Source organism: Buteo buteo, chromosome 4 (genome assembly GCF_964188355.1).
Source record: "Buteo buteo chromosome 4, bButBut1.hap1.1, whole genome shotgun sequence".
Taxonomy (NCBI): domain Eukaryota; kingdom Metazoa; phylum Chordata; class Aves; order Accipitriformes; family Accipitridae; genus Buteo; species Buteo buteo.
Genome location: NC_134174.1, coordinates 33,093,950 through 33,121,612, shown reverse-complemented (window position 1 = coordinate 33,121,612; position 27,663 = coordinate 33,093,950). Strand labels below are relative to the sequence as shown.

The following is a 27,663-nucleotide window of genomic DNA, read 5'->3' as shown; positions in this document are numbered from 1 at the left end:
TTTAATTATTGCGAGAAAAAATTATCCTACTAATTGAGAGAGTCACATTAGTGCAATTTAGTTTATCGTTCAATTTATTTAAGGAACTTGGGTGCAGTTCAGCCAAAGATGTTATTTAATGTTTAATTGGATGGACTGAAAGTGACAAAGCACCAAATGTCCTCATCAAAACAAATATGGCCTGTGTGCTTTACTGGTGTTATAATACAGGACAAAATTGATCTTGCTTTGTTCCTATGTGCTTCAATCATCTGTATTTTTACTTTTCTGTGCTTACAATAACCCATATTTAACTTTGCATCCTAGGGAAGCTATACAGTAACTTGTAAGAGCAATAACTTGTCAGAGCAAATCCTTATAAGACCATTTTCCATGTATAGACTATTTCCCAGGAACTATTTCCATCATTCCTGAAATGCAGCCTAAAGGTACGAACCGTGCCCACTGACAGCTGTGGTTTTATTTTCACTGCATCGCCTGAGCACAGGATAGTGATGATCTGATCTGGGCGGATGCCACAAATGTGAGGCTGGGGAAGACTAGCTGAGAGCAATTCAGTGTCAGCCTATTTTAAGGAAAAAAAAATAATCATGGATTTATTTTTAATATTGTTAATATTCATCATTAGGAAATGTAATACTCTACAGCCACCACAGTTAAGACAGAGTGGCTTGGGCACAACCCCATGAATAATGCAGACCATTATTGGTCTGTGTTTTGAAACAAACAAATATTAACACATCTTAATCGGACTGGCTCTGATGTCAACTAGCCACTTAGCAATTAAAGTTGCAACTACAATGTAGTTGCAAAAGCATGGCTCTGGCCAAGAGTCCCAGGGCTTGGGAAACACATGGTAGGGACCAGGGCAGCGAGGGAAGCTGTTCCCTCGTGGATTTCATAGGAAAAGCTTCATTTTCCAAAGTCTTACTGCACCTCCCTGAAATCTTGCAAACCAACTCTATTTTTCAAGCTGACTTGAGTTACAACCAAAAGCCATATGTATAAAACTGCAAAACTGGCTGTTCCAGAGCTGTCATGGAGCTGCCCTCGGTGGTGGGGTACAAGATTATCCTGGTGATTTGAGGCTGCTATAGTTTTATAACACACTTCTTTTTTCAAAGCAATGCTTTACTGGTAGCAGCTGGGAGTTACTTGTACCTGCCCAAGAGGAGCATCGCACTTACTACAAGGCTTCTGTTCATCATTCAGAGGAGTTGCATCCGTTGGAGTTGAACACTGCATTTAAGCACGAGTAACAGTGCAAACAACATTCCGCGAACATATTAGGAGGCAGCAAGAATGGATGAATTTAGCTGCACCTACCACAAATAATTCTGTTTCCTCAGCTAATTTACAAGCTGCTAAGAAAAGTTGCGAGTTCTGGTTGACAAGTGAAAAAATAGATGGGAAAGAGGGCAAAAGTGTTTGGCAGTGCAGAAATTTTACGCCTTCCTGAATGGCATTTATATAAAAATCTGTGCAAAGGAATGAGGATAAGGCTTTACTGTCCAGGAGGATCACTGGGAAAAATAAACGAGGATAAAAGGGGAAGGTTGCTCGTCTTTGAATCCAAGGAATGAAAGTAGAAAATTCCCAGCATAAAAATTTATTTAGCCAAAGGTGGGACGTGATTCGAATAACAGAGCCTGGAAAAAGAGCCTCCCATGTAATTGAGCCTTCTGAGCGTCTGCCAAACCCAAAATATTTTGAGTTTATGCATGGCTAAACTGACTTCTGGCAGCTCTTTCTACTGGGAGCAGGCTGGTGGCTTCTGGAGGTATTGTTCTCTTACGTGTCCTCACACTGGTCACTTCCTCATATTTGTTGTGAGAAAGCCAAATGGATGGCACCCTTTGAGCTAGAGAATTGATTCATAAAACTTGCCTTGCTGAAAGTGTGCGTCAGAAACACCGACGTGATGTGGCAAAGGCCCATTTCACTGCTTGCAGGACCATTAATGAAGTGACTCATCGGTCAGATGATATCAAGGCATATTCTGTCCATGTAGGAATGGAGAAGAATAGGGACTTGAGGGGAATCCAAAGTATAGCCACCAAAATACAGCTGCCAGCCTTTACTCTCGATAAGTCCTCCATGCTAGTGAAGACAGATTTCTATTTTGTTTTATTTTATTATTTTATTATATTTTATTTTATTTTATGCTCTGTCTATATGAAAAAAACTTGCATTGTTCAATATGGAATAGTTTCTTACAGCTGACAGAAAAATGCATAGTTTGGATGCAAGCTAAAGCTCCACAAAATCAGCTCAGCTGTAAATTAAATGTAAGTGTTGAATTCAGTAATGCTCAATATTTTGGCAGAAACACAGCATTTTCCAATCTTCTTGCCACGAGTAAAGCATCTCTTGCATTATTTAGTATTTGTCTTATGGAGATGTCAAAGGAAGTTGCAAATTCATCTCCATTAATTGATCAATATTGTATTTATTTTCTTTTGGTTTCTTTATGTGGTTGATACCTGGAAGAAAGCAATTTATTTCATACATGGAAAACTGCACGGCGTAGGCTGCCAGCTAGGAAAAGAAAATGGGTAAAATTCCTTCTGTTTATAGCTGTGTTAGACCCTTTATTTCCACAAGAGGTGAATTTGGCTCACGGTCTGGGGAGTTTATTGTTAGGTGTTTAATGCTCCAGATTGCTTAATTACATGACAGGAGAATGGGAGACTTTTTCCAGTACAATAAATTGTAATTAAACAGCACATCTATTACTAAACCCTACTGAAAGAGAAGCAGCCTACCCATATCTCTTCTCTTGCTGTAGTGTCAAAGATCGAATACCTTAACCTTTCAATTCCAGCCTTCCTCAGGCTACTGTTCTGTTCAATCCTTCTCTTATGTACTTTGAAAAAGATAGATTTATTTTCTCCTGCAGCAGCTGAGTTTGTCTAATGAAGTCTTTTGCGGACTGTTTTGTGGCTTGGTAGAAGAATATCGCTGTCTGAGGAGGACTGGGGAGCTGCTTGGCTCTAGCATCAGAAGCATCGCAGAGCTTTGGAAGAGGAGAGAAGGAGCAGCAGAGGTGGGCTCGGAGCCATAAAACACCTTCAGCCTTGTAGCTGGGGGTGGTGGAACAAGGCAAAGGTTACTCAAGTGGCTCCTTGTGCTCTGACCACCTCCCAAACTGGTCAGTTCATTCCTAAAGATCTCTTAGAGACTGCATTTGGCAGTGTCCAGAGGCTGCGAAGCTTGAGAGCGAGGAGCAGCTCATCCTTGTTGGAAACCCCATGAGGACAACCCCACGGCACCCCATTAAACACCAGGATGGGCAGTGGAGAAAGGCAGCGTACTTCAACCCAGAAACTTTAATTTGCATTACTCATGATGCAGAGGTGAACCAGGCTGCAGTGGGCTTTGTGCCCTGGGCTTAGCGTGGGGCAGAAACGGTGTCGTCGTGAGCTGTTGTTTGCAATAGTAATGCATCCCCAGTGCCAAGGCACTGCCTTTTGGTAGCCAGAAGGTCACTTGGGATTAACCGAGAGCTGTTTTGCACCCTAAGGGGAGAGCTACCACTTGGTCACAAGGTGGGCATGTAAAATACAGCCTCTCTAAGGCATTGCTTGTGTTCCTACGAGTGAAACCTTTCCTTTCTGCTGTGGGTCTAGAGGAGGAGAGTCATCGTTGCTTTGCAGGAACAGAGGATGCTTTCATGTTCAAACTGATTTAGGGAGGCTTTTCTGAAACGACGTAATTTCCATCATTGTCACATTCTTTCCTGTAGCCACATATTTTGCTAGGAAGTCTTCTCTGTGCTTTTTAAATTAGTATTTTAATTTCTTCACCAATATGCTTCTTCCATACTGGGGGAAGTGGTTGATGCAGTAAAAGGGTCATGAAGACTGTAGTAAAAATAATCTGTGCAACATCATGCTTTCCAACCCAGATCTCAAAGTCCTTTGCCAAAATCAGGCAGGAATTTGTCTTCAGGGTATGGCAATGAGAGCTCAATTTTCTACATGTGAAAAGTAGGCTGTAAATTGATGGGATCTGAGCTAATATTTCTGTGTATTACTCCAGAGAGCCCTTTCCAACCCCAAGGCACTCCTTTCCAGCATCTCTCCCTCATGGGAATTTTCATCTCGTCTTCCTCTCAATCCTTGGAGAGCATCTGTGAATGGTGAAGCATTGACTTGTTATCGTGCATGATCATGAGTGAACCACATGATTTTTTAATAGAGTGAGAAATGCTTCCCCCCAAAAAAACCCTCACTGAGCCGTAAGAGTCAGAACGCAGTTTCTTATTTTTAAGTCCTTATAAGAAAAGAAATGGAATATGGGAATATACGTAGCTTTCTTACAAAGATGAATGATCAGCATGGATTGCTTTGGGAAGCAGCAGATGACATCTTGAGCAGTGGGACAGATCTCAAAATGCTTTTGAATAATGTGATCTATTTGTGCATTACTGTTCAGATTTGGCTGTCTTTTCTCTGGAACTGGTTATGACTTCATGAGCTAAAAGTGAGGTAAACTCATTCCCTTTGCGGATATTTTCTATAGAGCTTTTTGTAGAAATATCCCCATTTCAGCTCTGCTGAAACTCTGTTCTATTAAAAAAAAAGTATTCTTCAAAATCATTTAGGAGTCTCTGAAGTGTGTGAGGCACCATGAAAGTTTGATTTTGCTCATTCTTCAGAAAAATTTCTATATATGAACAAATGAATCAAGCATTTATAAAAAAAAATGATAAAAATAAATTGACTTTTAAAGGGAAGTTAGCCTATACAAGGAATGGGATTGGGGTCAGTTTGAAGCCAATAATAAATCAGCAACCTCAGAATAAAATTTTCAGGGTTATTTATTAGCCCCGAAGTATTATATTGTGTATTTTAGTATTTCTGTCATTGCTTACTGTGTGAATATAGGTGAGTGCATACTTGGGAGACCTTTAATAGGTGCTAACTGTGCAGTATCAACGGCTAGTATTAATACTCAACGTGATGGATGCCATATCCTTATACTTTGTTTGCCTTTACACATTGCCATCCTGTGTATTTCTACCTGCTGTGATGGGAGCTGCAGAACTGTGCACACCGCGACTGCCAGCCCACCGTAACTGGCCAGCGTCTCCCAAAGGAAATGACATTTTCTCCTCCTCATATATAAAGCGTGTGTGTGTGTGTGTGTGTGTGTATACATATATATATACACACATGTACTTATATAAATAATCAATTATATTTGCTGCTTTACTAGTAATAGTTTTAGAGACTTGCTCTTGATACTGAAATATATACTTGCTTTCTGGTAGTAATTTCATAGTAGCATATTATATATATATGCACAAACTTATTAGTCATAACTTGTAATAAAGAAATTTTAATAAACACAACCCTTCCCCCCCCAAACTCTCTGTGCTTCTGTATTACAGAATACACTGCTGCAATCTTGACACTCCCACAGGCCAGGTAACCTTTAGGTCATGATATTTATCAAACAGTAACTTTTAGTTTCATAAATAACAAGATTTTTTTTTTAAATGTAATTTTTTTAATGAGCACTAGATCTGGGGATGTTTGGCACCAGACAGTATAAGACCTCTCTCCCTCCAAAATACTTTGTGCATTTAAAGGCACCCTTTGAAGTTTGCCCTGCCTTAATACAATACCTTCTTCCATTCACCTCCACATACCGTTACCCTCTTTCTTTATTCTGCTATGGAAATATTTGACGTTTTCTGCTGAATTTGAATTATCTTATTATGTGCCTAGTAGGGATATGGTGTCTAAACTTGTTTCAAAGTCCTCAAAGTTTGCTTTATCTCATTGGTGTGGTGTTTTGGTAGAGTAGCATGGCTAGGCTGGAGTCATTCTTGCTTTGCGGGGTATCATGGGTGTAGTGGTGTAGATTTACACACAGATGCGTAGGGCTGACAGGACTGTATTTTAGAGCATGTGTATTATGTAGGAGAAGTTTCTTTTTGTGATGGTGGTCTTGTTTTGTGGTGAGTACCTCTGGATTCCCTCTGCAGGAGGTAGCGTTGTATAATCTCTTATCAAATTCATTGGAGTTACTTATTTTTGCAAGCATTCGAGGCCCAGTTTGGTATCTAATGTACAAATGCAGATAGCCGTAAGGCGGGTAAGAGCCTGTAAACGCTGATCTTCCCTCTTGCCACGTATAGACCCACAGAGAGCAAGTCAGTGAGGCACTGTGGACTGGTGTAGCAGGATCCCTTAATATTCTGCTTCCCAATTTCGGATGAGAGGAGGCTTTTTAGTGACAGATAACATGTGAAATTCTCGCTTTTCAGTCTTGCACTTTATTTGTTACAGCCTAAATGGTGGTTGTAGGTGTGATAACCCCGTGTTCCCCACCATGCTTCTTGTCATGGCATCACTCGTGTGTGCAAAAGGTGGTGGGGCCATCTTCAATTCCTTCCCTTCTCCCAGCTCTTGTTCCTCAGATGTCCTTTGAAACTCCCAGACTGGCCCTGAGCTCTTTCCTTCCATTCAAGCTTTGCTTTTAAATCCCCCTTACATGTCTCCTCTCGGCACAGTATTGGTAAGCACATAAAGCAGACTTGCTCACGTAAGATGAAATGTTCAAAAAGGAAAGGTACAGTGAGATGGGAATTAAATAATGGCCACAGGTCAAAGTAATTTTCCTTTGATAATAGCTGTGTTATTCATGGATGAGTGCTCTCAGGGATTAGTTTCTCAGTGAAAATGAGCAAAATTACTCCGTGGTTTTCATATGTGGTGTTAAAGACCTAAATCTTTTCCTTTTTTAATACAAAAATTGGAGAAAATTTCACCTGAAAGTGTAATACATGAAACAAAGTTCCCATTGAGCTTAGTGTACTAGTATTTCCTGACTGTACAGATAGCCCACTAAAAAACCTCAAGTGTTGAAAGCTTATATACGCAACAGTTGGTTTTAATCTTTTTCTGAGTTTGTGTTCTCCTTCATAATACATTTAATTGGTTTTCAAGTTGTAGGACTCTTGTGTTTTTATTCACAGTATAATCAAATACATTTTAAAACTTAAGTCTGAAAGAACTTAATTTCCCTTTAAAATAGTCTTTTTTTTTTTCTTTTTTTTTTTTTTTCCCCTCACAGATGGGAAGGTTGAAGTGACAAAAGAAGGTGTGAAGCTGTGCACCATGGGACCTGGCAAAGTATTTGGGGAGTTAGCCATCCTCTACAATTGCACCCGAACAGCAACTGTCAAAAGTAAGATCATTTTTTTAACTTGGATGTTGAATGACTTGGGATATCATTGGGAAGTAGGGTTCTTCTCATCTCTTTTTGGAGTTGCAGCCTCTGTTAGATGTTCCGCTTTCTTAATTAAATTCTTTAGAGCATTGATTATAGTATTGAATTTAGCCACTGTGAGCAAAAAGAAGATGCAAGAGAAGTGCTTCACCGGATTCTTTTGCTCAGGTTTGTTCACATAGGGAACCTCCTACATTAACACAGCACGGTTGATGCTACCTTATGCAGAGGAGCCTGTAACTAATACCATAGGTTTCCTTATGATTCCTGCTGAATTTCATGATATATATAGCGGTTGCTTAGAAAAGCAAGGGAAACTCAGTAAGTTCAACTTATGTATTTTTTCAGGACAAGTTATTGTTTTCCCCCTAAACTGGCTAAACAAAAAACTTGTATGGCACTGATCCCCTACTCTTAAGTCTCCAGCACTTATCCTGTAATCTGGTTTCTTTTATGAATGTTCTGGGCAAAAGCCTGGATTGCACAATAAGTAGAGGAAAAATCACATTGCTATGTGATAAAACATAAATATGTTTTCTTTTAAATTCAGATTAATAGTTGAGATTTGAGATATATGATATCACAGTCTTCCTTGATCTTGAGGATAAAAGTTTATGGTGACATCTTAAGCAGAGTGGTTTTATAGGTGATGATAAATAGTTCTGTGGCTTAAAGATACTGTAGGGGAAAAGTTAGAAGGGTACAGATGGGATAGAATAATACAAAGACAAACAAGTGGTACCAAAATAATAAGGCATGTGAGTCCCTGTTCAGAAGAAATCCTTTTAGAAATACCTAATTTTGGTTCAAAAAGAGAGAGAGAGGAAAAGAACAAATGGGCAGGAATGACAAAATGGGAAAAGATAACTAGATTTTTTTGTGAAGAACATGGTGTTCTACATCATTCTGAAGAACTTGACTGGCGTACTCTATTTTCACATGCACAAACCTTGCCTTTTTACAAGTACTTTTCATTGCAGGTAAATCCTTGGCTATGATATAGTATGTTCATCAGTAGCACATTTCATGCTTCAGAATAATCCAAATTATTAGCAAATGCTTTGGAGTAATCCCAAATGATGTAGCAAATGTGCTAACTGTACAATTCATGCCTAGCTTGATGGGGACAGCCCCAGCCCCAGAGACCTCCAGGCTCCTTCAGACAGTGTGTTGGGCTGCTCTTCGATGAGATGCTTTATCTCCTTCCTCCTAGTCCACCAAGGAACCAACGGGAACATGGGTGTGAATGGTGGGAGGCACGTGTTGATCCACCCTCTCCTCCCTATACCTTCCTGCCCCCTAGGCGCATTTTCCACGTACAGCCCGTTTTTCTGACCCATTAAAGGTTTGGAGGATTGATGATGGTGATGAATTCAGATAAGCTGCAAGCTTATGTGATAAATACAGTTACAGAAAGTTGGAAGGAGCAGAGAAAGAGGGGAGATGGTCAAATCCTAGAAAAGGAAATGAGGGGATGAGTATTGCTTAGTTGCCCTTAGAAATGCAGAGCTAAAAAGCACCTGATCCTCTAGTACCATGAGCACTACATCATATAATCTTGCATAGTCACACCGTTCCTGTGTCCATTTTCAACCTGTTTGTACAAGTGACTCCAACAGGAAATAATACTGGCAGCAGTTTTTACTATCAGTCTTGCTGTTACTCACTTTTTCATGTACTAAGTCTCCCCTCTTGAGCAAACTTCCAGATTGCCACTTGGCACTTAGTTTACCGAATCCTTTTTTCCTGGTTAAATTGGGGGCAGTAGTAAGGTCACTTCTACAACTGTCCTCAGAGATATCTTTCTTCAAGAAAGAGGTGTCTGCATTTGTTGTTATGGTCTTGTCCTTTCCCACCGGCATCATACAATTATGATAATTATGCACCTTCTTCTGCTGGCAGCTGTCGGGCATGTAATCTTATTTCCAATGCCAGCGAGTGACTTTTAGGTATTTTCTCTCTCATTATTGCACGAGTAAGTAGCAGTTGTGATTGTAATTGGCTTTATATCCTTTCAAGTGCGGTGGCACACAAGGTCACAGCTTGACTTTGGGGAACTGTTTCAGCTAGACCTAACTGAACAGAGGTCTTGGAGGTATGCAGATCAATTTAGGGCATATTATTGACTTAAATTGTTGCCGCTGCTGCTAATAAACAACTTCAAACATTTGTTTGTTCTTTTGGCTAAATGATAAATAAATGTCGTAAATCTCTAGAAAGGCGAATGCTAGTAAATATTCCATTAAGTCTTATGATAACTTTGATCATTACAAGGTTTATTTCAGGAGAAATGAACAATTGATGATTGTAATGAGAATAGACACCCCATCAACATAGATGCTGGGGATGGTGAAGATGTGTCAAGGGACATCATCCAACTTTCATTTAGAGAAACACTTTAAGTCAGGGCTTCCCAATTTTCACGAGATAGATTTCCATTACCGCCAGAGTGTCAGAAGTGTTTTTTTGATGTGCCTGCCAGTACTTCATTACAAAGATGTTAAGTATTTCTTTTTGAAAAATGAAGTCGCAGCAAAGACTGAATGAAGGATGCATTATGGTAGTGTGATGCTCAGTGTTGCCTTTGGGCCTTAATGATGCGTCTGCTGTGTTGACATCTCTTGCTGTAACTCATTTGTATGTGTACTCTTGCTTTGGCTTTGTAAATAATAAAGTTTTTAGTGTCATTACTCACTGCATTAGTCTACATAGGCTCTTCCACTGGTGCTCGCTCTGTAGGAGATTGCAAGCTTAAAGGGATAAATCACTGTAGGAAGGACTTGGTGCTTTAAAAATAGTTTAGAAGACTTTAAAATTTAATTATTCTCATCTGACTCCTGTTTCAGTATGACCTCTTTAATAAGACAACGCAGGTCTTTTGAAAGCCTGTCCCAAGAGAATTGTTATAATATTTTTCCAATATTATTGCAGTCTTAAATAAAAGCAGGATAGGGTTTAACCAGGACGTGGGAAGAAAGAGTGACCAAACCCTTGAGTGTTCAGAAGCACTGAGGAAGGTAGGGCCACATCTCATGACGTGTGGCCTCATCTTTAAGATAACTGCTTACAGTTTTTTGACATCCAATTTTTTTGGTTATTCTGAAGCTTTTGCTTTACGTTTCCAGATATTACAGAAAGAATAATTGTTCTTTCTGGTGGAGACTGTTCAGGCTGATGCTCCAAGTATTGTCACTGTCACAGCTTTCTAAAGCGCTGGTGTTCACAAATCAGCTTCTATTACAGCGAAATCCAAATCAGCAGCTAATTTCTTCTTCTGTCTGTATTGATTATCCAGAGTTTCAGATGCCTACATGCAAAACTGGATGCTACTTGCAATTTAAAGCAGAATCACAGACTTTCCTCCCCGATTCCAACAAATAATTAAATTCAGTGCATTTGAATAAGGAAAACTCCACTCATTACGGATAAATTATGTCACACCTAAAATGATGTCTCTAATCCCCCTGGGAGAGTGGTATTCTCCAAATACACCTGTTTACCTATATATCTCAAATTGTTATTGTCGTCTTTTTGAGGATGCTAGTTGAGTGTCTTAAAATAGTTAAGGCAGTAAGCTGTGTTTTCAGATCATTCAGAAATAACGTTGTTGACTGAGCGTGTGATCCAAATATTAAAAATAACACTCGGTTTTGTTGTTGTTTTCATTTACCTCCGCTCTGGCTGGCTACTTTCTTCCTGTAAGTCACCACCACCTATATAGGTTAACAGGCTGAATGCTGGAATCCCTGAAAACTCTGCCTTGGCTGCCTGTTAGCACCAAGGCAAACATTGGCCCATGGGTGACTTGCTGTGATTAGGAGCCTGCTGCCCTTCTCTTCCTGTCCATGGGTATAGCATTAGTGCGGGAGTCCAGCGATGGTACAGGAGGCTGGACAAGAGATGTGGGGGTGCACCTTGGCTTTACCCAAGCCACCCAGCTCAATGTTAGACTCCATTAATTAGGAATATTTCCTGTACACCAAGAAAGGTTTTTGTCTTGCTCATTGCCAAGCAAACAGGATTTCCAAGTGTGTTATCATAAGAGTCTGAAAGAAGCAAAAATGTATTAAAATTCAAATGTGGTTTTGTTTATTAGTAACATGGGTGGTAGATGGAACTATGAGATGTCCGAAAAAAAAAACCCAAAAGACAAAAAACCCACCCCAGTTGGATTCGGGTTGTATATAAAACTTTGTAATTCTTCATTTGATAACACAAAATATCTTCTTAGTAAGTAAAAATTTATCTGCTGTTAATATAGTGCAGTAGTTCTCATTCCTCTTAAAGAATAATCTCATGCGCAGAGTTAAGTAGTATTGTTACAGAGCACTGATTTTGTGAAAGGAATGGATTCTTCATGCACTAAGGATATTATATTTATTTGAGAGGTGGCCTTAGCATCTGAAATTATATTCTCTTGGGGCCAGAATTCAGATAAAAACTTCCCACAAAAACATCTCGATACAAGGCTGCCAGTTTCAGTAGAGTTATACTGAACACCAGTCCCATGTTTTTAGGAAAATATTATCAGCAAAAAAAAAGAAAACACAAGCTGAAGTTGTTAAACTGTAAGTTATGTAAATATTTTTTCTGGTGAAACTAAGGTTGTTTTCTCAAAAGCCAGCACAAGAGTTGCTCAAGCTCCTCTGCTTATCAGCAGTGCTAATTGTACAAAACTTGGTGTTGCACAGTGTGATTAAGGCAGTAGTTTATCAATTTATTGCCAAGCTTGGATGAGTTTGAATTTCCACCACTGTTTTTTTGATGGAGTCCTATGGAAATACTTCCCTAGCTTGCTAGCTGCAGCCCCAGAAGTTACCCTAACTTTACAAGGAGCTTGGTGATGTGGATAATTTGCAAGGAAAAATAGGGCAACAGGCAGTTGCCAATTAAAACTGCAGAGACTCATTAAAAGCCTTTGAGAAGGATGTTGCCTTCATGTGTTCTCTTCTAACAGTTACGGGAGCTAGTGTAAAGTTTGCTCAGACCTTCTTAAAACAATCACATATGTAGGAAGGAAGTTGACATTAGATATTCAGCCATTTGATCAAAACCTTTCTGATGTTACAGATATAAAACCCAGGTTGACCAAGCCAGAGATGATCAGGTTACAGATCAGTCTGGTGTGCCTGCTAGGAGATAAATGGATATATCCTTGGAGAAAGTAATTTAAACCCTCCCTTGCACTGCCTATATTTTTCTCTGACCTTTACGGTTTTTGCCAGGTAATGTGACAAAGTCGAATTGGATTACTCCTCTAAGGGAAAGACAACAAGAGAAAATGATGTTGAGGACAATGGACAAGACATAGCAGAACTTTTTTTCCTCTCTTCTTGTTCAGTAGGCAGGAGCATCTTCAGTACAGCGTCTCCATGGCTCTGGAGACACAAGCATAGGGCCGGGTGGTCCTAACCATGCAGCACAGGGCAGTGAAATTTTAACCGAGAGACAGTCTAATGAGAGAGAACATTCTGAGATGGGAAGAGCAAAATGAAAAATTGATACAACAACTGAGTTCATTGTGTACCTGAAATGTCAACAGGCTTGTCAAAGGCAAAAATAAGAGCTGGTTAAGGAAGCAGGGCAAAAAAGAGGAAATACTGAAGGATTCATCGTGGGATGTATTGATACTTACTGGATTATTAGTTATTTTTAACTAGGAGTACAGCGGCATGATGCAGGTAGGAATGACCCACCAGGAAAAGTTTCAGTCCGAGGTTGGGCACGCTGTTCTGTCCTGCCTAGTGGCACGCAGGCACCTGACAGCCCTGGTGTGAAATTGCGTGTTGTCATTCTTCCTCTACACATAAACTTTTCTGAGGGAAAATAAGAAGGTCCAGAAGCCAGGCTATCTACTTGATGGACAAATTGTGGTACAGTTTGGGGCATTTCAGGTGCTGCAGCTTGCTGTTGACTGTAGAAACCAGCCAAGGCAGCTTGTTCCTTTGAACTGCGTTTTTGATATGGGAAATGGAAAAATGACTGAGCAAAAGAATATCAGTTTGGTTTTGGCTGTGGTTAAGTATCAAGTCAGTGCTTAAACTGTTTTCCTTTCAATATGGTCTTTTTTTTTTTTTAATCTTTATGCAGCTCTGGTGCCTCAAGATTCATGCCACCACATGAATTACGAGAGCTGTGGCAGCACTAACATTTCCAAAGTGTAGCAGGTGATGATGTGTACAAAAGCTTTAGGGTTATTGCTTATCCTGTCCTTTGTTTTGACTTACTATTTTCAATCATGTGAACTTCAGCTGGTTTCTAGCAACGCGGCAAAGCTGAGAAAATATTGCAAGCGAGGTACAATAAAAAATAATTGGCAAAGAGCCATGTTTTCTAATGATGAGTGAGAATGATGCTGATGGTCTTATGGAGAAAGCTGATTCAGGGAGCGATGAGGCTGTGGAGGAGCAGATATGGGGCTATGTGTAAGCAGCACTTTGCTGCTTTGCATTTTCAAGAGGTTGTGAGCTTGCAGAGCTGTGTTGCATATACTTTGTTTCTCCCATTTCTGTGTGTGACCTTCCCCCCCCCCCCCCCCCCCCCCCCCCCCCCGACTGTGGACGTACTGCCTTTGATTATTATTTCAGGATTCTTTGGATGGGCGGGTTCGAACCTTACTGCTTCAGGAGTCTGAGGAACTCTATCCATTGAAACATCTCTTTGACTTGGGCTTTCACCACTGAAAAGTCTTTTTTTCTGAAAGCTACCAATCCTATCTGGGAAATAAAGGCTTTCTGGTCTACATGACATTTTCTACCCCTAGTAACACAGGAGGAGAGGTAGTGTCTTGGTCTGACTTAAACACTATGACCCAAAATTTGAAAGTTTCATTTCTTGTTCTTTTTTTTGCCCCTTTCAGTGTTTCTAACATAAAAGGTCTGAATGAAAGTCCCATATATCCAGTTCCTAAGAATCATGAGACTGCAATAAAAAATGACTTATAAATAAGGAAGGTGTAAGCTGTGGCAAGATTTTATTTGATTCTCTGAAGAAATATTTTATCTTTCCCATTTCATTAGATTAACATATTAATTTGAAGGCTACTGTGTTTCAGTTCCTGGGTTAGGAGCAACTGCGATTCGAGCTGAAAAAGAAGTGAGGGATGGGTGCTGCTGCTATGTGGCTTGGCTGGGTTATAAAGCACTGGCCCTGCCTCCAGGAATTGTCAGTGTGGATTTTTCTTTCTTTGATTTGAGCTGTTAGTGAAAAAAAGAAATCCCTAGTGGTTGCCTGCTGCTTCTTTAAATGCTCTTGTAGTTGGGGAGTTTGAGCCTTTGTTCTTGAGAAAATCCGCCCTGTCTCTCAAAGTCTTTAATTAGTGCTTTTAATTAAAATAAACTGAGTTTTGTTTTTCATTTTCTTTGGGGTTGGTTTGTTTGTTTTGTTGTTAACAATACAGTTTGTTTAGTTTGCCTTCCCTTGGCATTGTCAGCATTTTGTTAGTCTTTTCAGGATGGAAAGTGTTGCAGTTTAAGGGCTCAGTTTTCTGTGGCGCATTTGACTGGAATTGTTTTTTTTCTTTTTTTACTTTTTTTTAAACTGAACATTTGTCTTTTTTTTTTTTCCCCTATTGAATTTATTCTAAATTAGCTTTGTCACAGTGCTTAGCCAATACCCAGAGTTTTCCCCTTGATCTTTTTAGTTGGTTTAATATTGCTGTTATCTTTATTGGCTCACCTGCAGATGCTTCGGAGGAGAGGCATCGATGTGAGCTGTCTTTTCTAGCAGCGCTCATTAGATCAGGGAGACAGAAAGCAGTGATGACTTTTGGTGCCAGCTGAGTCGTTTTGCTCTGTGAAGACACTACAAGCTGTCTTGGAAGCAGGAATGGAAGGAAGATGCTGAAGCGTGGTTGATGGATTGTATTGGGAGGAAAGATAAAATTTCTGCAAAATTGAAGAGAAAGTTCTTCAGTACAGTATTTTGGTGTGCATGCCAGTGTGTTGGAAAGAGAGCAGGAAATGCAGCACCATCTGATGAATGTCTTAGTTTTCCTCTCTTTATGTAGATTATTCCCTAGTTAATTGCAGAATAGCTCAAAGGTTTTAGTCTTGGATTAGTCATTTTCTGTAACTCTTCCTTCAGCACCTACTTTAAGGCTTTAGAAAAGGTGTAATGAAACAGAGCCTGGAAAAGTTGTGAATCATTTTAAGTTAAGAGACATCCTTAGGAATGGGACTTGAAAGCTTGTTGCAGCTAAATTTGCAAGTAGAGCACAGAGAAATCTTGAATGCTAGTTTTATTTTATAATGAGGTTGAATACCTGGAGAAATAAAGGTCTGTAAAACTATTCAGCCCAGTAAAATTCTTGAAGAGCATTTGTCAAACACACTGGCAGGAGCAGCTCCTGTAACACCTGGAGGTTTTTGGGCATCCTGTGCGATTTTAATACTGGTCTGCTACGTGGTAAAGCTGGAGCAGCGGGAGCGATTCAGCCCAACTGTAGGTGTGTGTACTGCCAGGTACCCTGGCTGCCTGCTGGAGAGCCAGGTAGATCCTAAGCTGTATCTGCTCATCCCTGGATGATGTCTGCATTCATGTTCCTGTTGCAGAGAATAACTTTCCTCTCCTTCAGATACATGATGTTATGTAAAATTAAGAGTATGAAATCATTTTATTACAGGAAAAAGCTTTCAGTGTAAATCCACATTTAAAAACTGTATAGACATGTTTGCCAGAGCTCAGAATAAAATATTTGTTGTGTCTGATACAGAAGAAGTATGATTGTCATGCAGGGGAAATGAAGCACTTGAGTTGTTTTTAAATGCTTCTGAAAATAATGTTGTTGATATTTTCATGTTGTTTTAATTACAGAGTTGGATAATCTGAGAAACCATCACAGTTAAACACGTTTATAAGTAGATGATGAGTTTCTCCATGCAACCCTTGAAAATGTAGTTAATATTAAAAGCAGCTGTAAAATAATTACTTCACAAGAGCTTCCTTTTATCCCCTTTATTCTTGTCTCTGAAAATGTTACTGATGCATGAAATATGGCTAGAGCAATTTTGATAAATGAGATGACTGAACTTTGCTAATGATAGTAAACCTTCGCTTTGAGCAGAGTTTGATAAACAAGAGAATGCAATAGCAGTATTTGCCATTTATATTAATTTATGGGCTCAGCAATACACGGTCTTTTCTGAGATTAAAATGCAACAGGCTGCACAGGGTCTTGTTTTGACTCACCAATACATAAAAGTTTCTTCTTCTAGGCTATTTCCTGGTACTAATTGGGGAACAAAAAGCTGCCTGGTACTAAGACAGAACTGATCAATATTTGTTTCAGAACCAAAGCAACCATCCGCTTTTGTTCTGTATAGCCACTTTAGAACATGCTTGATGTAGTGAAATCACCCCATGCTGCCTTTCCTGGTGTCCATAAAAGCATAGTTTTTAAAGGTATTTTTACCCTTCATAATTCGAGGTTGTATTCTGAGTTACAGTGGATTCATTTTAAAGATTTGATTATACCTTTCCATATTGGAGGAATTGTGTTTCCCTATATTTGAAGTCCCTCACTTTCAGTAAACTTCCATTAAGGTAATCTTAAAACAAAACCTCCCAACAATAAGCTTAAATATGTAACTAGTAAGTAAATGTTACTTCAATTTATATGGCTTTCAGGCAAGCTACAGCATCATCATCTCCACTGACTGATGTGTTTGGTCCCTTCAAATCGTGCTGATCCTGCTGCCTCCACCATCTCTGGTAGCAGTGGGCTCTGAATCTTCCCAACCCACAGGGAAGAGTAGTGGTTTTTTTCAATGTTAAACCTATCTATCTGCTACAATTTTCACTGGTATTTTATGTTGGTTTTTTTTAAATTATTATCTCCCCCCCCGCCATGTAATATTGTGGGGTTTGGTGAAAACAGTTCTGCATTCATTTTATTCACCACCCTGATGACACCAAGCCTTAGCCGTAGCCTTCTCCTCTCCAGATTGCAGATTGCCAACCTGTTCAGCCTTTCCTTGTAAGGCAGCTGCTCCATCCCAGGAAAATGTTGTTCCCTCCTGTGGACTTCCTGGAGCCACACTGCGTCCCCACTGAGTCAAACAGGCTCAGTGTGGGGGATATGGGAGTGCCAAGGGGTTATTTAGCAGCAGATTATACCCTCCGTCTTGTTTGTGCTATGATGTTCAATATCTGTATCAGATTTTGGTGTCTGGTCTTGTTTAAGAAGACACAAGTGTTGTTAAAAACCTAGCTGTGGAAATAAACAGTGAGGTTTGCCTTTCTAGACTATTGAAGGAAAGGGGCTGAGAGGAGGACCGTGGGCTGTGTTGGTGGGATCTGCGCAGCGAGGAGGGGACGGGAATGAACCTGGTGGTGGGGCACGTGGGGGGGAGCAGTGCCTGCGTGTGGGTCGCTGAGGCTGCAGCCCCTGGTTCTGGCAGAGGATTGATTTGTGCCCTGAGCGCAGTTCATCTTCTCCTACCAGTGTGCTTTTATGTTGGGAGTTTCTGATGTCCAAGTCAGACTTCCAAAATCTAAGGAACATAAAATGCTGTCATTTGTAACCTTAACCTTACAAATGGGGAATCCAAAATTTCTTAGCATATAACAATTTTAAAAAATTTTACATTGTAGTTCTGTGAACTTGTGTTCAGTTCTACTAGCTATTAGTTCTTCTAAAAAAAAAAATAATTTGCACTATGCCCATTGTGCCTCTCAAATACTAGCAAGAAGGGAAAAAAAGAGTGAATTGGAAGGATTTTTTTTTCTTGTATCAAAAGACTTTTTGTTTTTCTTTCTTGACAAGTAAGAGATCAACAAAGAGTAATTGTATCGACTGTGTTTTTGTATCTTTTAAAATATGCATGCTTTTTCCCTTATTTAGTCTTTAAAATTTGCCCTGAATGGTTTATGGTAAATTCTTTAGGTTCTGCAGGTTTTCTGACTCTCTAATTGAAGCAACTGTAGAAGCCATACACAGTTTCCTACATTTTGTACGTTAAAAGCTAAGGAAATATCTTAGTGTCAGGCTGCCTCAGGGTGGGCTACTAGTATAGCTTACACAAGAAAAATTGCAAATAAAAATACAGAAGGTTCTAGGGCCATTATAAAGGCGAGCGATACCCCTTGTACAATGCTTGCTCCTTGGGTAATGATGCCCTCAGTTTCTGGATGTGAACAGTCCTATTTACCTGGGTGTTTGCAGGAAAACAGTTTGTCTCCATAGACAATTAGCTTGAAATTAGCTTGAAACCTACTCTCATGCTTCTCTGGAAAGCTATTTAGCAGTAAGTTTTTTCTCCTTTCCCCTTGCTCATCATGCTCTCTCACTAGCTCGGCTTTTGAATCTCGAGCCAAGGCGCTTCATCGCTTTGCAAAAGACACTCTTCTTCCCGGGGCAGCACCCCTGCAAAGCAGCATTAGCACGCAGCACAACATGAGTAGTAAGATTTATTCTCCGCAGGGTTAAAGGTCATTGATAGATCTCCCCAGATGTTTTAAGAGCACATAAAGGATGCCCAAAGTACCTTTGTTGACAGGCTGGCACTGTTGATCGTCCTTTATTGTTTTACAGCGAGCAAAATGGAGACCAGGAGCGCATCCAAGTTCAGTCGGGAGATCCAGAGCTTTTAGCACCTGCACAATGAAGAAATGTGTGTGTGAACACCAAAACTAAAAGTATTCTTCTCTTAAACGCTCCCCAAGTATAATGCTAATTACTGTTTCCTTGTTTTGCATGCTTTTTTAGCTATTGCATGACTCGGAATAAGTCAGGGCACCCCTATAACAGTGTTGGATCAGTGGAAGGCATCTTCCTGTTGTGTTTGTGGACATCCCTGGAGGAGTGGAGCTCTCGGTAGCAGGAGAGGGGACAGTGGGGAAATGGGGGAGAAGAGCAGACAGCACATGTGGGCTTACACAGGAGGGGATGGAGCACGGCTTTTGTGGGAAATCAGGAGGGACTGTGGAGTTTGTTGTGTCTGACAAAGCTGCTGGAAGTTGCTGATGGGAATTAGGTGGCTCTTTCTGAAAGTGGTCTCCGCTCTTGGTTTTGTGACATGGGTATTTTCAGAGTAAGAGGTGTTGGTGTAGCAGATGGGTATGCCATGTGCTGTATTACGTGGTGTTTGAGGTTATATTTAATATAAGGAAAAACAAAATAGAGATGGAAGAAAACATGTCTATCTACTACACTGCTGACTTTGCTAGTAGGTTTTTTTTTCTGCTTTTCACCATCTGTGCTTGCTGATCTACATTTAGGAATTGTGAATTCTTTCGAGCAGGGTCAGTATCCTCCTATACATCCCCATGCTTGTTTTTGGGACTGACACCCAACTTCTCAGCATTTCTCAAAATAATCGTCTGGGCCAGCAGCATGAAAATTATTTGCCACCTCCTATTCAGGGAGTATAAACTCCACAAAACTGAATTCTTGAACCAGTACTAATAAACAGCTAAGAACAGCTGCGAATCTCTTTTTGTTTCTTCTTCCTTTCAAGCTTTGCTAAATTTTCAGCTGGCTGATAGTAGTGGGCCATTAGTTCATCAAATGGAGAGACGACTAAGAGGAAAGCGTTCCCCTTTCCTGTGGCGGACATAAGGTAGAGGGCGTTTATGGAGATGGTGCCTAATGGTGCATTGGACAAAATGACAACCCCTGGTTATTTCTCCTGGATCTTGTGATCAACTCAGTCAGGGGTCTGATTACCAGAGTCTCAGCTTCAGGTTTGCGCCTGGCTCACATGGCCTATATTCTCTGTGTCCTTTTAATGCCTGTGCATAAACATGCAGCTTGTCTTAGTTTAAAAAATCTGTTCAATGTGAAGATACTGGTGTATATCACTGTGGGACCTCTTCCCAGGAAGCAGTCTCTAAAACAAATGCATAGCTACCATGGAGGCTGGTTTTCCGAGCAGACCTTCCTCTGATCACCTCGTGACGTATTCTGCAGGCATGAAGGTCCCTGTAAGGTATTTAAGGGCACGGACGTGGCTTAGTATGTGAGGGCTTCATCTCCCTCTGATGCTGTCAGGGGTGAAACTCAAGTCTAAGGGAGAAAGAAGCAGCCCTCCAGTTATAGATGTTTTGCAGACAATTTCTGTGTTGATAAAAAGAAATACGGTCATTATTTAGTGTTCAGTGCACCATCTTTATTCTTGATACGTTTGCGTTGCTTTGATTGCCTTTGCACTTTCGTAGCAGAGCTGTTCAGTATCTCAATTTCATGGACTTTGTTTGAGGTGGGATTTTTTTTACATAGACCAAGCACTGTGGGAAAACTTTCAAAGTTGAAAAAGGACTGGTTAGGGCAGCTAGAGCTGTATATTAGACAGCCTTCGTCTGCCATATCTTTGTATTACTGCTGTGATATGTCAATTTAAAGTAGCAATGAATGCTACACATCAGTTAGTTCCTAAAGGAAGCAAAATTCTCAGTAGGAGCTGAAAAATGCTACTGTATATTTGGGGACTGTATACTGTCTCATCAAACTTACTGGCCTTTTTCACCTGCAGATACTCGGTGACAAAACTACTGAAATCTTCTCTACTATGTAAGTCTTCTAACCATAAATCCATTTGCTAGTGGCAACTCGGTTAAGTCAGGGGAAAAAAATGGTAAAATTCCAGTGTGTTGTGATACTTTAGATGGAGTCTATAATGACCAGTATTTACTCAAGTTTGTGATGCTGTAAAGAAGGCTGTAATTTACTTGCACTTATCTGCTCTAAAGGTTTCTGGTAAAGATGGATTTCATATTATTTAAGTGCCAGTGTTTAAAAGCACTTGGATACCAAATCAATCAACAAAATGGCAGATAGGCTTTTTAATTAACAGAAAAAGCAACCAAACAAGTTCTTGGTATTGCAGGTCTGAAAAACTCATTACATTTCATGAATTGCATCTTCTCTCTGAATGTAATCTGAATGGGAGCACTTTTATTTGTCTTTAGACTGCAATAAAAACCGTCCAGACAACAGACTCTTGACAACTGGATTCACTCCTCCTAAGTTATTTGCAAAAATCTTTAGTTCTGAATTAAAAAGTAATCAGTGTTTGAAATGGGTTTGGTGAAGGTCTGCTCTTTTCAGCCTCTGCCTGATGCCCAGTAGAAGGAAATGAGATTTCAATAGTGTCTTGTTTTTAATTAACCAGAGGAAAAAGGAGTGTGTGAAGAGGCTTGACCATATTTTGTTAATTCTTTTGTTTTTCAGGGTAGTCTACAGCCTGTCTAAACAACATAAAGTGCAGGTGCCACCATAAAGCTGTCTTCTACTTTACTGTGACATGTCCTGTACACCTTAAATTGTTGTTTTGATGGGAATTGAGTTGAACTCAAGACATGTGAAGCCGGCTGAGCAGCTCAGATAGATAGCATTGAAAATTAAATGCAGAGATCTAAACAAGGAAAAATCCCTGCTAGCTTTGAAGAAGTAGAATTGTCTTTATTTCTTGTGTTTGTTTTTCAGCTCTCAGGTTACTCTGCTTGCCTTACCTGTAGTAGAGGGCAGGAGCAATGATTGATTAAAATCACACAACACACCCAGCTCAGAGGCTGTCTTTTTAAACTTAGATTTTCTTTCATGGGCAAGGAAAAGGGAAGAGTTTCTTTGTGGCAGAGTATCAGTGTTGAAGAAGGCAGCATTTGGGAATTTACTGAAATCTGAAGGTAAGTCGTTTCTGGCATGACAGGCCATTGAGCTGCGATGCTTGTAACACTCAGACACAGATCCACTCAGAGCAAAATGTTATTTGCTTAAAGAGATCTCCTAGACAAAGCTCTCTAGAAATTACATCCTCAAGGGGTAAGCATGAAAATAACATTTGTGAAACCAAGTCATCTTACAGGAGTAATTTGAGCACCGCCAAAAAAGTCATGTGGAGTTACTCCAGTAATAGCAGGCTTTTTGTAAACGTGTTTATGAAAGTTGTTGGGAGAGGACCATGTTCCTAACAGTTTATACTAGAAGACAAGAAGAAAATCCAGTGAGGTAAGAGCAAACGGCAGTGAGTCCTCAAAGGACTCATGCTGGGAACTCAGTAGGAAGCCCAAAGCTTTGTGGATGGGCTCATCCTTAGAGGAGACAGGAGCGAGCTGGAGGGAGGAGCGCTTGCGCGGTGGGGAGTCAGAGTGGGGGACAGGAGCTGCCTAGGAAGCGGGCTAAGTTGGCTGAGCTTGTCATTCTCGGATGTAAAAACACCTGGTGGCGAGTGCATCAATGTTACCAGCCCCATTTCAGAGGGGCCAGGCTCTTGTCCAGATACACCTCTGAGTGTTGGCAGCAGAGACAGTGATGGGATGTGGCTCTCCTGCCTTTCTGGCCTATTCCCTCCTTGACAAGACACATTCTCCACTTAAAAACTGTTTAGTATCTGATTAGATCCTGTATTCTTTCTTTGACAAGTCTCTTGAACCACTTCAGAGTCCTTTTTTTTCTTTGAATTTCTTCTCTGCGTTTTTCCCTGTGCTTTTCTAGTCCTTCATCATTTTCACACACTTCTGTGTTTCTTTTCACAGTCATTGCGAGAGATCCCAAATATAGATTTATTGTTGTCAGATACACTCTGCAAAAGAGCAAAGTTTGCTTTGTTCTTTGTTTTTATAACAACCCTGCTCACAGATATCACACACGAGTTGATATCAAAGCCTGTCACGCCTTTTCATGCCCCGACAAATATAAACACTGACAGTTTTATAGGTGTTGAGCGGGAGCCACAGCGGCTGTGGATCGGTTTAGTGTTGCTGGAGCTACCAGTGATCGCAGCACCTGAGGATGTGCAGCTTCACTCACAGACCACGCAAGTGCTCCTTGCACCACACATCCTGACACAGTAACTAGACCCAGATGGGAATTGCAGAAAGATGCTTTTTGCTGAAAGTGGATAATTAGGAGATACCATAGTCCCACCTCTGTCTCTACTTCAGTGGTTTGTTGCTCAGCAGATGATGTATTTCTTGCTTGTACAATGATAGTGGAGTTGTGTGATGTCTCTCCATCCCTCTGCCCACAGCCACCTTCCAGTGTGCGTGTTTGTGTGTAGGTATTTAAAACATGTTCGGTAGTAGTCAGGGTTCAGCAGCTGGTACTAGGGACTCTCCTAGGTTGTGAAGCTGAGATGGGGGTATCAAACTGTTGGAGCAGGAATTCAGGTCTGGAAAGGAATATGAATAGTGGGAAACTCCATGCCTTGAAGGTCACCTTTTTTCAGGTTTTCTTTCTAGTTACCTCTTCTTATGGCTAGCTGTACTGAACTTTATTTTGGCTATTCAGGTGAGGGATGAGTATCATTTTGCCTTTTGCTGCCTCTCCAACCACTGATCCAAATTCAGAAAATTTTTGCCTCTATCATTTGTCCCTCTGTGCCCACTCAGGTATTTTAAAGCCTCCATGTATTTGCTTAGCTCTCTAAGTGGGAAGCAAATTTTGCCTAAAGTCTATTGTTCTTATGTTGTATATATGCACACAGTCATATATGCATGCATATATATATATATGTGTGTGTGTATATATATATAATAAATTAAAAAAAAAAGATGCACACAAATGCCCACCATTTTGGCCAGGAGCCTTAGACAGCACCATAATGCAAAGTAAGAAAATCCCACTTTGTTCTTACAAGAGTAGGGAGCTGATTATCTTCCTTTTGCTGAGAGGAGATAAGCAAGAGGGACATTTTATAGCCTCGACATCTACGTGACATATTTGGTCCATAGGCTTATAAAAAGCTACCAATTGCTGAAAAACATCAATTGAGCTGGCCGCACCCATAGCCAGCGTGACTCATGGGCATCCAGAAAAGTGCATAGTGCTAAGAAAGAGGATAATAAAGCAGAACTTAAAGGTGTTTTAAAAGGATAAAGATATTCAAGTGATTGATCTAAACCAGTTTATTCTAATCCCTTGCTCTAAGCAGTTTGCACAGCAGCTATTTAGTCCCCTGTTTTCGTCGCATCTTAACTGCTGCTTTTGAGGAGGCCTTGTTTGGTGCGCAGAGATCATTGCGCCATTACAAACCATTAGCTTGGCTTTTATGTCATCCTAAAAAGAACTTTATGGGGTTTTTTCCCATTTTTGATCACCCAGGCACTTGTTGATTTGCAGTACAGTCGCTAACGTTTCTGATGCTGCCTGTGGCACACACTGAGGTTAATACTCATATTAAAACTTCTGTTGGCTAAAATACAAAGTATTCCTATGAGGATGTTGCATGCTTTCCTCTTCACCCTCGGTGATGGGCAGTCCTGACTTTCCACTTTTAAAAGTGCAATGCGGGAAGCTGATTATATTTAATGGAAGAGATTACATAGCATTTTCTATTCCTTGCAGCAGGGAGGAGTTTACTTGTATGCCAGATACCAAAACTCCCTGAAAATGATGCATACTACTAACATGGAGACCAGTAGTATGTGTAAGGCCACCTTTTGTTTACACTGCAGGTAATGACATTTCCCATTGTATGGGATAGTGCAAAGGTGTAGCTATGGGGGGAATTTGGGAAAATTTAGCTGAATTAGTGAAGCAGTTGAAGGCTGCCATGCTTTGAGTGTAAAAACTCTTTTGGAGAAACTAAAATGGTCTATCCATGATGACCAGACATCTCTGTATTGGTCCTAGGCTTGTGTTGGTTGGAAAAGGACCTCAGCAAGTCTTCTCCAACCTCCTTCTTGAAGAGGGACTACCAGAGCAGCCATGGCTTTGTTTAGACAGGTCTTGAAATGTGGAAGGAGGGAGATCCCCCACCTCTCCGGTGCCCTGCCCCAGAGGGACACCCTCTTGGGGAATAAGTTTTCTTTCACATCCAATCTGAACCTCCCAAACTCTGCATCTTCTGAACATTGTCCCTAAGTATGAAAGTTCGGTCACATCATCTTTGTAACTGCCTTTCCAGAGAGTGTAGAATCAGTCAGGGCTCGTAGCCTTTGCTCATGCTGTCTGCTTGGCAGGAACAAGGCTCAAGGAGATGCAGCTATTTCTGCCCTGTCCACCTCCCATTACTCAGGTGCACACCTCTGTGTCCAGTGACAGAGGAACTGAATTGGGAAGTAAACTGGGTTAAATATTAACTCCTCCCCCAACATGCAAAAAAAATAACCCTTTAGGTTATTTTTAACCTAAATGTGCACTTTTCACTGCAGCTGGATAAACAGTTTTGCTGGCAGGAGGGAAGGAGGAGTGCGTGGGAATGGGAAGTGTGGAAGAGGAGGAGTGCAATCAGGACTGCTCCAGGTAGCAGTGAAAAAAAAGTTAAAAGTGCATAAATCCTCTTTATTCTGTGTTACAATGTTTGGGTAAGATTTAACAGGCTTTAAAGTGCTCTCTTGCTTCATAGCATGAGCTGTTGGAATATACCCTGAGCTGGCCCAGTTTATATAGGCAGAAGGTGAGGGCATCAGGGGACCTACAGAGCTTATACTCTGTTGTACCGTGTTTCACATAGGATGGCATTTTGTTTTATTTGAGAGAAAATAATTGTACGTGGAGTGAAGCACAGAGTCTAAGAATGAGTTGAGATTTCTGCTTTGTCCTGGAAACGAGATGTGATATTGGATAAGCTCTCCTGTCCTTTAGTGTGGCTGTACGTAAAACTGGGATAATACGACTTTCAGAGATCTGCATCATTGCCTGAGATTGTAAGCTTTCTGGGGCAGCGCTGGTTTCTATGATACAGCCAGCACCAATCTTGTTTGGGGTTTCTAGTCTGTATTCTTATGCAAATAATAATTATTTGTATGCAATTGCTGATGACAGCATATTATTGAACAAAAATCTTATGTAGCCTAGTGATGTGCCATTAAATCTCATTAGTATATTCTTTTTGTACACAGGACAATTATAATTGCATCATATAATTTAGTTACTGACAAATTTAGATCTTTCATAGTGGCTATTGTCATCTTTATTTACTAAGAGACGGGGTTTTTAACCGGCCATTAGCTTCCCTGACTTTCTTAACACTGAAGTGTTAAGAAATTTTACTAGCAATAATATGTAATCCAGTTAGATTGTAATTAGGTAGTTATACCTGTCCAATAGTGTTTGCACTTCCATATATTCATTAGAAGGAAATGTATACAGTCCATTAGATGGAGGTTTTAAAAATACATTTTTAATATGAAGTATTTTGAATCTTCAGAGGATCAAATAATATTACACTTCAAGCTTGATTTGGGATTTTTTTGCTGCTGTTCTACATTGTGCAAATATTTGACTGCTTCAAATTAATTACAAAAAGTTTATGATATTTGCTTAAGCATTGTTGTGTTTTTAATTGTTGCTTGACAAACATTGTGATATCTAAAAAGACTTACTAATACCGGAGCATTATGAAGCAGTGGGAAAAAAGCTAACCTGGTTTTGGCTGCTGTTACTGTAGACTTCTTTGTGGTTTAAAAGAAATCCTTCTTCCTTCCCTTCTGAGTAGATGATGATGGGGAGGAGGGTTGCATTCAACAGCTGGTATTCAACTCCTGCTTCACTGATGTAATAATCTTCCCTCAATTACAAGCAAATAAAAGGTTGCATCAGTATGTCAGCTACAGTAAGTGATGTTATCAAGAAACTGGGAGACTCCCAGGCTTTGCTGTGCCCTTGTTTCTTTCTGGCTCTTAAAGAAGCATGGAAGGACATCAATGAAAGCATATTTTTCTCTAATTGGCCCTATATGAATGTTTTTGCTCCCAGGATTCCCATAAATATTTGTCTGGAATTAGCTTGCAGGCATGGCTGGGATGGGATACAGTATGCAGAGTGCATTACTATTGCAGCTTCTCCCAGGTAATGATAATCTATGGCCCCGGAGCGGCTGCAGTCATGCTAGCAAGTTGAGCTCTCCTTTAGCTGGTTTCAGAGCACAGTATTTTGGCTGGAGAAAAGCATAGATGCGTTGCACTGTCTCTGTAATGGGAGTATATAAAAAAAAAAGTGTAAAACTAAGCATCAAATCAAGAAGACTCATTACTACGTTGCCCCTTGGTGTTTTTTCAATGCATGTGTTAAAGACTTTGACATTAGCATCTAGAAAATAGTTGTTCTATCCTTGCTGGATTAGTGGTGGGTGCTACTGAACCCCATACCCCTGTCCCATTCCCCTTTCCAAACACCCCAAATACATTCATGTTTCTATATCTCGTTGATGTATGTATCACAGTGATGTTGTGGTGTCAGTATATCACCCAGTAATACACTTCAACTGTTTTTGGGATGGCTGTAGCTTTTTTTTTTTTTTTTTCTCCATTTTGAAGCCTGTGAATGGTTGAAAGGTTTTCAGAATATCCTTGACTTGCTGTAGTCATACGCAGTGTGAAGGCACTAAGGACAATCCTGAATTTAAGGGTAAAAAATACAGATCTGGAGATCTGGTTCAGTGCTGGACCAGAGCTGAGTATATAAATCAGTTAAAAGATTAAGGCCCCAAATCCATTAAAGACTGCAAGGTTTTCTTTCACTTCACTTAAGATTATACC

The 27,663-nt window shown here is 40.3% G+C and overlaps 1 protein-coding gene across 2 annotated transcripts in view; it reads left to right on the top strand.

Moving 5' to 3' along the window:
• Nucleotides 1–27,663, top strand: part of PRKG1 (protein kinase cGMP-dependent 1) — a 525,032-nt gene that overhangs the window by 188,959 nt on the left and 308,410 nt on the right. For both annotated transcript variants that reach the window (XM_075025451.1, XM_075025449.1), the window contains exon 3: nucleotides 7,087–7,200. In XM_075025451.1, the coding sequence (XP_074881552.1) occupies nucleotides 7,087–7,200 (114 nt within the window). The remainder of the gene's footprint in view (nucleotides 1–7,086; nucleotides 7,201–27,663) is intronic.